At 36.0% G+C, this 12,101-nt stretch overlaps 1 protein-coding gene across 50 annotated transcripts in view; it reads right to left on the bottom strand.

Annotated features, from left to right (window-relative positions):
• The window catches only part of MPDZ (multiple PDZ domain crumbs cell polarity complex component), a 102,051-nt gene that overhangs the window by 39,403 nt on the left and 50,547 nt on the right, over window positions 1-12,101 (bottom strand). For 27 of the 50 annotated variants that reach the window (XM_086869993.1, XM_086870013.1, XM_086870014.1 and 24 more), the window contains 4 exons: window positions 8,780-8,938; window positions 5,644-5,928; window positions 4,619-4,742; window positions 1,977-2,175 (listed from right to left, as the gene is read on the bottom strand). In XM_086869993.1, the coding sequence (XP_086726119.1) occupies window positions 1,977-2,175; window positions 4,619-4,742; window positions 5,644-5,928; window positions 8,780-8,938 (767 nt within the window). Of the gene's footprint in view, window positions 1-1,976; window positions 2,176-4,618; window positions 4,743-5,643; window positions 5,929-8,779; window positions 8,939-11,434; window positions 11,552-12,101 lie in introns of all 50 variants that reach the window. The other 23 variants (XM_086869985.1, XM_086869986.1, XM_086869990.1 and 20 more) reach the window with 1 other exon arrangement.

The following is a 12,101-nucleotide window of genomic DNA, read 5'->3' as shown; positions in this document are numbered from 1 at the left end:
CTGAATTGACAAATACAGGAGGTGAACAAAGGAGGGGTGTGTATCCTTCTCAGCAAACATGAAGAATTATCTTAACACGAAGCTCCTCATCTCCAAATTTCTGATTTGGGATGTTACCCATATGTTTGTATCATAATAATTTTCAGGGATCCTGTACTTCTTATTCAAAATTAAAGAGAAGTTTGATTATGCTGAATAGATTTACAGTAAAACTATGTAGACCAAAAATACTGTCATTTTTCTTGCAAGACTCCTTTAGAAGCTACCGAAGGATTTAATCTTTCTGTTTCTACAGTTGAGAAGCTGAATTTACTTTAGAACTTGTCATAGGAATGCAGCAAAGAATATAAATACAAAACAAAAGACAAAAATCTTTTTTTGTCTTTTGTTTTGTACATATGTACATATGTACAAACCGCCTCTTTTCTGCAGTATCTTTCAGAACTGAGATGCATTTTTCTCTGCAAAATCTGAATATCCACACCTAAGGCAGGATTTTAATATTTCCAACATATCTGCAAAAGAGTAAGACTACAAAACAAAACTTGTAGCCACAGAGCATAAAATACAGAAGCTATAAAAGGATAAGCACAAATAATGAACACACTTGTATTTGATCATGAACTGCAGCACTAAGAAAAGACTCCTCATAGAAGAATGGTGCTGCAGCATTTGTGTCTCTAAGCAGATATACCCACACATGCATGTGCACATACAACTGATTTCAGTCATGACAGTTGTGAGTTATAATTTGGAAGCCTACAATAATACTTTATCAACACTGACTCGCTTATATTCCTGACACCATTAATAATAATGTAATTCATTATATGAGCATATCCCTTTATTAAAACAGGCTTACATTAAATCATAATCTTAAATGCATGGCATCTATGGGGCAGGCAAGTAAACCTAGTACCCACAGCGAAGGTATTTTGCCCACCTGTTCCCAAAATACTAGGTCTCTTCCAAGCTAGAATAGTTCTTGTTGAGTATGGAATGTGCTGATGTTCATTTTGAACTCAGTTCTAACCACAGTTACTTGTACTCACGCTGGGACTGGACTGATTCTTTCAAGGCCACCCTCTTGAGTAAGTAAAGGCTTCTATAACCAACAACTCCATTAATCCATTTCCATATCTGACCCAATCAATGTCACCACAGACTAAACAGAGAAAATAGTCACTAGATTTTGAAGCTGTAAACTCAGTACTGGTGTGTCCACAGTTCCACCCACATCTTTAGGAACAGCTTCATTTCCAGACAGTGCTTGTGGGCAAAGTTAATTCCACAACCACAGAACCTAGAAAGAATTGTACTTGAGAAGAAGAAACTTTCTCCTCAAGTGGATTTCTTAAAAGTTGTATTACTTATTGGAAATTTAAAACTACTACTACCAAGAGCAGGCAGTTATGCACAAGAACAACTGCTTGTTCATATGTACTAATAAAAATTGGAAGTGACTACAAAAAACAGTGTTTCCACTGTTTGTCACAGACATACTGGAATGTTTCAAGCATTAATCTTCTGCATTAACATCATATTTCATACTTTCTGTCTGGCACCCAAAACTAAAACCCATTAAAAAAACTAAATGAAATTACTTGTGCCATGGCCAGGACAGTCCACCTTCAAGAAACACAAACATCTTGAGAAAATTGTAACTTTCTTTAGAAGACTCATACTGTGAATACAAAATTCTGTCCAATCCTATTCTTTCAAAATAAACTAGCCAAGGCAGTAATAATGATAATATTCATAACAGTGATTCCTAAGAACATCTGAAGCCTCTCACACAAATGATCTCATCATTGAAATCCACAGAAATGTAATCTGAAGGTGAATTAGCCAACTGATGCTACAATTTAAAGGTAAATTGATGTGTAATAAAATTTTCATTTAAAATACTTGCATAAATAAACAAATTTTGAAAATCAGCTTTTTCCTACTATAACTCATCATCTAGTTTTACCTACTTTATGTCTGGTCCAATGAGTGAATGTCGTCTCAGCATAGCCCGGGCTTGTGCATTGGTTAAGTTAGTGGTTGACTCTTCATTAATGGACAGGATGCAGTCCCCCACACCAATCCGTCCATCACGACTTATTGAGCCTCCATGGATGACACTGCGAACTATCATTCCCAAACCGTCTTTATTGGAACTTACTGTCATCCCTACAGTAAACACACATGAAACAGTTAATGTCTCTGAGCCACAGCTCTGGGTGCCAAGATAAAGAAATGTAACTTGGGGTACAGGGAAAGGAAAAGTCAGTCAGCTGACCTGCCAATATCATCAAGTCTGTAAGTATTGCTCTTACTCTCCCCCTTTGAGACAGCAACTACAAATCACAATCACAATAACTTTACCTTGTTGTCAGTTCACATACTCAGCTCAATGCATGAAAAATTAAGATAGTGGAATATTTAAGCAAAAAATAAGAAAGATAATGAAATTGCTTAAAAACCATTTAAAAACACCACTCTTCTAATGGTTTACTGACTTTATATACATTTCACTTTCATTTATGACAACTCTCTTAGGAAAGAAGGTGAAATGAATAAACAGGTACTTAACAGGCTGAAAACAAATACACACTTATTTTCAACAGAAAACATGAATTAGATCCCACTGAGATGGTGGCTGCCTTCCCACTCTCCCACTCTCCCTAAGCCATAGCTTAGGCCCAGAAGAGCATCCTGACTTCTGTGGAAGTCTGCACATTGCTAATGGATACAGACCAGTATTTTACTTAAAACATTATCCTACCTGTGGCACACAAAGATACTGCTGCTCAATATTTATACCATTTAACTCTACCTTCTTTCCAGTAATGGGAAATAAGACAGATATGCTCTTGGCCCCTCCTCTCCCATGGGGAACCTATAGGGACTGACTTATGATAGTCTTCATATGTCCCTGTGACTGTTCTTACACACATGAGCTGTCACTTTTATCTACAGGGCAGCTGGTGTTCATGAAATAGACACTAGAAACAGTTTCAGGAAAAACTCAGCTCTTCACTAAGGTAGTGGAAAAGGCAGGGCTGGAACCCTTGAAGTCCTTCCTTGAGGGACTTCCACTATCTTAATACTGCTTAAAAAAAAAACTTTTTATTTTTCTGAAATGTGGGTTGAAATTCTGAACCTAACCTTGCTGTTTGGTTAACATAGTAACAGACATTACTGAGGGTAGTGTAATAGCACTTTAGGAAAACATCACATATACAATATTCTCATTCATATTTTGTACATACGTACAGTCTTATTTTTTATGCATAAAATGTCTGACAATATGGACCCTGACCCACATTTATATTTTCATGCCATATTACACTTGACATGAAATTTGCTTTGATGTTCACTGCACTTAAAATACTCAGACACAAAAATAAAAACCTACTCCACTGAATGAAGAGTTTACTGCAAAGAAAACTTTTTTACAAAATCACTTTGAAGTGCATTGTGACCTACACTTTATACAGACTGGCGATGAGGCCAGTAAATGCAGCAGTTAACCAAGCCCCTCATACCAATGAAAGATAAACCTTACACCCGTATCAACCTTTTCTACATCTTTCTATTTTTGAGACCCTGATTTTAAACCAGATTGATTTTGAAGGATGACTGTTTCATAAAGATGACTTGGCAGACTGAGCATCCAGCCATCAGAAAGCAGTTTATTCCAGGTCAAGGTCCACTGAAATACAGCATCACAGCTGTAAAAAAAAACCTGACACCCACCTCTGCACAGCAAGAAAGTTCTGACTTGTGACTGTTTATAAACGTCCAATCCTGTGGACAGCTCCTTTTAAAGCATTTGAGGAATTACTGCTAATAGCCAGCACCCACACAAAGCCCTGCCCTACCAATCCCAGAGAGTCTTCTTATGCAGTTGGCTGGAAGAAACAGCACCAGGAACCTAAATCAAACCAAATAAACACACAAGCCACAAACAGTAGAGATGCATCACTGCCCTTCCACACAAAGCCCTCCTGGCATTGGCTCTGGGAGGGTTCTATTCTTGTTCTCCCCCTCACACTGCCCAGGGCCACACCTGAGAGCAGGACAAGACAATGAAAAACATTATCATCACTTGTGTGTGTTCACTCCAAAAGGTGTTTCTAGTCAGTATGCTCAGGAAGTTGCAGTTTGTAGGTATCTAAAATCTTTGAACTTCACTACAAAATGATAATATCATTAAGCCAAAAATACTATCTATCAAATTTATCAATGACATGATTTTTGTTTACAAATATTTGAAAAATCTCATTTGTAGCACTTTAACCATAGTGTTTTCTACAGCATTCCTTGGCTATATCTTGGTTTTCCATTATATTAATACATTGAAAAACAGTGCATTAAAATTGTTCTGTTAACACTTAGGAAATCCTGTTTATGGGAAAACAGTTTCTCAGTGACACTGCACATTTCACTTCTGTGCTCACAGAACATCAAATGCATACAGTGCCATCACAGTCAAACAGGGCAAGACAATCAAAGAAAGATATCCTGTCGCCGCTAAATGGAAAATAGTTAGCTTTTACTAATAAAACAGGAAACATACAAGGGAAACCAAGCTATATTCCTGAAGAATTTACAAAATTCACTAACTTACCTAGGCTTGAATTGCCTTTTGCAATAATTATAGTCTTCTCATACATGTTTTTCATTGAATTCGGGGGTGTGGAATTTCCCTCCAAAGATACTGGGCATCTCTTTTCCACTAAAAGCAATTGATCCTAAAATAAGGGAAAATAACACCAGTTCAGATTACCAAGATAAAAGTATGATTGGTCATACTGATCTCAACCACTTTTGCCTTACTCAAAAGCCATGCACATAATTACGTCAGATTTCTTATACAGACATTGGAAAAGTCAGTTCACCGAAGATCATGATTTCTGTTTTCATTCAGGCAACAAACCAAAGCTATCACAATGCACACTTTTAATTTAAGGGCATCAAAATTAGTAGAATGAATTCAAGGGCTTCAGATTCATTCACCACAGATGTCTGACAATCTGCCAGTACTAAAGTAACAAATCTTGTAAGGCATTTCAGCTCTTTAAAGCATTTCTTAATAAATCATTGAAGGAAAAAATAAGAAACATGTCACAGTGACTGTCATATAAAGGAAAATTGTGTTTGGACACTGTAGCATCACAGGTCAGTTTGTGAGCTGAAGTGCACAAGATGATTGCAAGACATTCAGACCACATCCCCCTCGGTTTCCAAAAGGCCCGACTGCAGCTGTGTGCCTCCCATTTGCACTCATGCCCCTGTGAAGGTTATCAAGGGTTAAGAAAACCCCCTTGTCCTGCCCAGGGGTTACACTGTGGTCCAGCAGTATCTATTATGTGAAGCCTGAGAAGACTTGTATATATCCCTGTATTGACAGCCTCTGAGAAAATACAATCTTGATGGCATAAATTATGTCCTTTTTTGGAAAGATCTAGATCCCAAAGTTTTGATGTGAGCTAATTAATAATCAAAGAAATATGCACGGCTATTGGCCTGTAACAATTTCTGCAGGAAATTTTTGGGTCTAATTACAGGCTTTCTGTATGTTTTTTTTAATTATTATTAAAAAAAAAAAGAAAAAAGAAAGAAAAAAAAGAAAAATAAGGCAAATAACTTTACTTTTTCATTAGAATCAAGATGTGTGGTAGTAGCAAGGCTTGTATGTAGTACAATTTCTGATGCTGTCTGAGATCCAGTCCATGTTGCTGTATTTTCACTTTCATTTTGGTTGATATCTGAAACCTCCAGAGTCAGATTTGTTTTAGTAAAATCACTTGCAGTTTCCATGCTACTGTCCACTACAGGCTTTTCATCTCTCAGTCTCTGATTCAGATTCATGTTGTACAGATTCTTGTCAGATACATGGAAATCAGCTGCAGCACTTGGGCATTCCTCTCCGACAGACTGTTCAACACAGGAGACAATGAACAATCACCATTCATTTGTAGTAAAATTCAAAACCGTGTTCATGATAGAACCTTAAACAAAATCTAATCTCATAGAATTTAAACATACTGCTGTAAGAGCAGCAAGATCAACCTCATCTGTAGTTCCCTACAGGCATTCATTCTACAATAAAATGAACTTGATTTCTGAGACGATTTCTTCCACTTTATAATAGCAGAAATCAGTAAAATAAGTTACTAACTAACTTGAGTAACTCCAGTAAGATTTTAAAATTCAAGCATCCAGTTATTTTTCTCAGGTGAAAGAACTCTGCTAGACCAATATCTTTACTTTCAGCACACTTAGCAAGCAAAGAGGAATTCAAAGCAGATCAGACATTAAGAATGCAATGTTATCATCTATGTAACTGAGCAGAAACATTAAGATTACCTCAGCATGAGTGACAAGTAAGAACTTGTTCAGACATCAGCAAAATATGAATATGGGGGATTTGAAGTGTGAGAACAATGAAATACAATAATGCAATTATAGAAGCTTACCAGTTAATAATTATTGCAAATATACCAATTATGGCTGCAGTACCAGAAATATGTTCTCTACACATTTGTTTAGACTTCCAAGATTCTGAGGCCCTGTTTTTGAAATGTTTCAAGGGATTTCAATAATCACAATATTCTGAAAGAAAAAAAACTTCAAATATTCTCTAGCTGACCTTTTAAGGTAAGTTATTTTAAAAACATGTTGGTCATTAGATTTTAAAAAGATTTATCAAGAACTTAGAAGTTAGAGGCTCTGTATCATTAGGGATTTCTTTGCTGAAATGCAATAAAGTAACTCAAAATCAACTAACTCTATCTGTCTTAGTTGTTATTCACCGGTCCTATTAACTGTTCTACTGCTTCTCCAAAAAGCTGGGGAGACATTCTTCCCAGGATTTGTGGATATTTTGCAATATTTTGTCTCAAGAGCCTTAGAATTAATTTTTGTAAACTTTCATGAAGTGCATACATGCTTGTACTGTCCCCTGACAAGAATCAAAAAAGGCTTACCAGTAAATAAGTGGTTTAAGTAACAGCTGAGAAGATAATTGAGTAGAGCCTAAATACAACTAATCTTCATGATATAATCAATGACATAATTTCCTACCTTTTTGAGAACAGAACACGATACAATAATCTATTGAAATTATTTTATAAGGTTTCAAATACACCTAGGACATCTACTTTTAAGCCTGTTTTTTACCCATTTCCGAATCAGTGAAAACATCTATCAAATCATACTCACTTATTTCATATTCCACAGATACATATTAAAAGTTGCATCATATACTAATTTTTATTTTTATTTCACTTAAAGAAAAGCCAATGTTGTAATTTTTTAGGACAAACACAGTTCCAGGAATTCATACCTATAGTAGCATGTGGCCTCACTAGAGCATCTGCATTATTTTTTTTTTTTAAAAATCCTTAAGTTTTATGTTTTTCAACACCTTTTTTTTAAATGTGACAACAAAATGTGACACACTCAGAACCTGCCCTGCAGCCAGAAATAACTAAAATATTTGTGCATCCCTCACAGCATCAAATAGTGCTGTTTTAATTTTTACTGCGTTTCATTTGCTTCAACAGATTTCATTAATGAACAAATTTTCCCACTATGTTTGTTTTTTGAATCATGAATAAGCTACTTGAGAACTTAATACTCACTTCATACTGGTGTACAGAGACAAACACTGAAAAATCAGGACTAAGGTATTTTAAAAGAGTAGGTAAACCAAAGTTATGTTTAAGTTAATGGCAAAAACAACTAAAGACTTTCTGGAGCCTCAATGTGATATATAATGTAAGTCCAGTCTCTATCTCACAAAATACTCCCAAGCATGCAAAATGCATAATCCATTTAAGTAACAATTACAGAGTTAAACAATGCAAGCTGTCCCATTGGCACAGAAGAGATGTGCTCTTCTGTGGATTAGGAGAAACCATTAGGAGATGAATCTAGCTTTCTAGCCAGTGCCTCATAAGGGCTAAACATATTCCAGAAAGGTTAACAGGAATTACTGCAGCTCAGGTGTGGCAGAAAAAGCAGCAGCTACTCTATTCAAGACTGCAAACCCAGAGGTTTTCAATGAAGACTGCTAGGAGAATGGAACTGGAAAGCTCACGGTTAGTGAAATAAATCTAAATATTTAGAAGAAAGAAAGAGTATGAAAAACCATGGAAAGAAAGAAAACATGATCAGGTCATTATGGGTATGTGACCAAGAACCAAAAAAGCTACTGATCTTCTTAATAATCTTAAATAAATCTTCATTTATTGCTTTACATAAAAATTATCAGCAAGGTTTCTCTGATTTACTTTACTTTTTACTTTACTTTTACTCTGATTTACAGAGTTTTATGGATTTAACTACAGCATCATTATAAAATTTTCATTCAAAACCACAGAAACATACTAATTATGAAGCATAAAAGTGTAAGTCAGGATGAAAACTTATTCTTGCTTTTTATACTGAAATATAGAGCAACAGGGCAATTTTGTGTTACCACTCTCTATTATGCTTTGAATGATAATTATATTTTTCTAGCAGACTGCTCACCACACCTTTAATACTACAAACATCTCACCATACTCTGACTAATTCATGCTTTATCTAGCAAAAACTCCAAGCTTTGTGCCTTCTATCTACCTCTCTCTTCAATAAAGACATCTACAAGACATCAGCACTACTCTAAACAAAATTTTACCCTGGTGACACATACAGCATTTTGAACCAGGATGACACAAAACATTTATATCAGATAATACAGCCTGCTCACTGTAATAAATAAAACCATCCTCGATTTTACCTTGGGAGATGATAATGGAAGAGAGAAGCTGTTGTTCACCTCACTGCTACAGGCACTGTCTTGCAGAGCTGTCACTGAATCCTGGAAGACGTCTCTCTCTAGAGAATACTGTGATTCAAAGGTGGACTCATCCGCTAGATCTGCTTCGCCAGAGTCCACCTAACAACAAAAGCAATTCAATCAGCCAGGCTGTTGCCATCACACCACATAAGCCCCAAACACATGCACACCAGCCACTACAGACTGATACTTTTCTTCTTTTTTATTCCATATTTTAGATTGAAATTACATTTGCACAGCAGAAAATTCTGCTTGTAGTAAGTCTGTGTTACTACTTCCTCAAAGGTTGCAAAGACTATCTGAAGTAAACCAAATAAGTTGTGGGGCTGAGGCACGCTCATGCCTATTAATAGAAGTACAAAGAATTGGGAGAATTCTGCTATACCTCTTGGCGTCTATATTCTGATTTCTTTGGGGCTTCTTTTTTCTTTTCAATTTTCTTTTACAAAAATTAGCACGGATTAAATAAGGAGCTTCACTTGGTGGCACGTGTCAGGAATGTTCCCTTGACTTAACTTTTCAGGCTCATTTATTTTTATGATCTTTTAAAATCTAGAAACTGCAGTGCTTTACAGCGCATCTATATGAAAAATTCATTATGTGATTTTTTTTAATAGATTTTAAATTGCTTTGCTTTTTACAACAAGATTACTACGGGCATTCCTGTATTTCTATTTCTCTTACATGAGAAATAAAATTTTTTAAAGAGTTTCAGACATTGACATGGGTAGTATTTTTGCCTTTATAAAAAATGAAAAGTATTTTTTTCCAAGACTCACATTCTTTTAAATACTAGAATAAAATTAAGCCCTAAAAACCCTAATTAATGGTGCTACAGTTTGATTACTATTTCATCCCCCCAGAAGAGCTCAAGGTAATAATAATAAACAAATAATAATAATAAAAATGATCACTGGATTAAGAGCCATGACTGTATCATAAACTTGTATGAAGCAGATGAGTGTACCCATCTACAGAGATGGGATCTAACTTCTTTTTCAGCCCCTGTGGTTAATCGTATTATGAATCCATTACATATGAAGTAGCAACAATCTGCAATAAATTGAATACACTGATTCCTTTTCAGGGTAAAAAGGATTATTTTTTTTTATTATTTCAAGCCTATAGACTTAACTGTTAATCCAAACTGCTTCTTTGCTGTAACTTACTCTCAGCTCATCTTGAAAATGCGTATTTGTTTTACCAAAGCTCTGCCCTAAAAAATGTATTGTGAAAAATCAGGACATATCTGTGAAATCTGAGTATAGATCTGTCTATGAAAAACAGTATCTCGTACGTGCACTCTCAAAACATATCTTCAGCTGGGAGACTGCACATTTAGTTTCCTATTTTGCACATTTAATTAGACAACTGACAAATTTGATTGACAGTTTTATTATGTCATGTATCTTCACTGCTTTTTTTCCACAAGTTTCTTTTGATAGGAACCACAGATGGAAGTCAAAATTTTTAGATAGTTTTAATCTGATCATTTCAACACATCTTTAATTAAAGGTTATTTAGAATATAAAACTTGTCCTTCTTCTCAATGAATGGAGCAAGACAACTATGGTTAACTAACTGCTAAAGGTAACAAACTGAAGAATTAAAAACATGCAGTCTTGCTTAAAGGCAAGTTATTAAGCCAGTTTGTCATCTGCAAATGTGAAAAAAAAGCAAAACTGCTGGAAGCAGTAATGCAGAGATTTTCACCTTTACAGGATCCATTTCAGGTTTTTGTTTGTTTTTGAGTTTTTCTCTAATGAACAAAGTTCTCATGTTTAGAAGCTGCTTCCCTGCTCACGTCCTCAGAAAATGAGGGTCTAATAATTTCAACATCAGACCCAGACCAGAACAAACAAACATGAGAATACACACTTGGAAAACATACATATTCATGTGTATTCTGGTTTGTTATTTTTATTTTTTTTTTAATTTTGTGGGAGGAGGGTTTGGGGGATTTTTTGCTTTTTTGTAGTGCCTTATTTCCTGTGTCTTTTTAATCTGAGCTCTTATTGGTATCTTCTGGGCTATGTAAGGCACTGATTGCTCAGGTAAGCCACATTGTTTGTACAAGTGAACACCTTCTGACCTTGTAAATCGCATAATCACTGATTGATGTTGAAGACTAAAGAATATTATTAGGAGGAAGTATTTGCAGCTCTTGAAGACTGTGTTCCTTGTAAGGCTGGATTACATGCAAAAACAGAATATCAAAAACTTTCCACAGTAGAAAAGTGATATTATGATACATAGAAAAATAAACACAAGAACATTTCTCTAAAAAGGTGAGATTTTGAAAGGGATGCTCAGTGCATGCAAGGACAAGTGAATAGCCATGCACTTCTGAAAACATCAGAAAATACTTTTCTTTCCCTCAGCAATTAACATATCATAGGCCAGATCCACAGTTCATGCAAAAAGCCAAAGTCTCTAGATGCCAGTTTCTATGAAGTCAGAATCCATCCCACCTACAGTGGATGAGTAATGTGGAGTCAGCAAACACTGAAAAATAAGCATGGACAGTGACAAGGCAACTCCTTTCACTACAAAATGCAAAGACTGAAGAAATCTGCGGTAAGTTGGGCCACTAACCAGAGCCAGCTCAGCATGGAAGAGGGCTGCATCAGCTGGCCCCTCCTCCTCAAGTGGCTGGGCAGTGTAGAAAAAGCAATCTTCCTTAGCAGAGACATAGCCCTCCTCAGGTGAAAGCTGCAGAAAGAACGAAGCTCTGAGTCGGATGAGTGGCTTGGACACAGCAGGTGCAGAGTGCATTCTGCAAGGGGGGCAGGGGGCTGTTTAGAAAGGCAAATGGATTCCAAATGCAGCAAAGAGATAATTTCAATCACAGTCACAGAATTCAGTTGGTAAAGAGACTTTTTTTTTTTTCTTTCAAAATTACCTGAATTGATTCAGTTCCACACCTCATTCTGAAACCCCAAATAATAAAAAAGGCCCTGTACAGGTATACCACAGAGTCCACAACTTAGTCTACACTCATTTTCAATTTCTGGTCTTAATAAAGACGTACTAAAACTGCCATCACATCTGCCAACAGAGAAGGAGCCTAACAGCAGAGGTCTTTATAATCTTGCTAGCCACAGAGCAATCTTGCTTGCAGGCAAGAAGATTTCATGTACTCTCTGTGTTTTACGATTGTATCTGTCAGCCTCTAGAGGACAAAACATAATCCTGACTATAAACCAATAGCTTTTTCTAACATAATTTTATAGGAGGTGCTTTTGTCCAGTACTGCAAAAAA

The sequence above is a fragment of the Cyanistes caeruleus genome, chromosome Z (assembly GCF_971803275.1).
Source record: "Cyanistes caeruleus chromosome Z, bCyaCae1.hap1.1, whole genome shotgun sequence".
Lineage (NCBI taxonomy): Eukaryota > Metazoa > Chordata > Aves > Passeriformes > Paridae > Cyanistes > Cyanistes caeruleus.
This window is presented reverse-complemented; position numbering and strand designations above follow the sequence as displayed.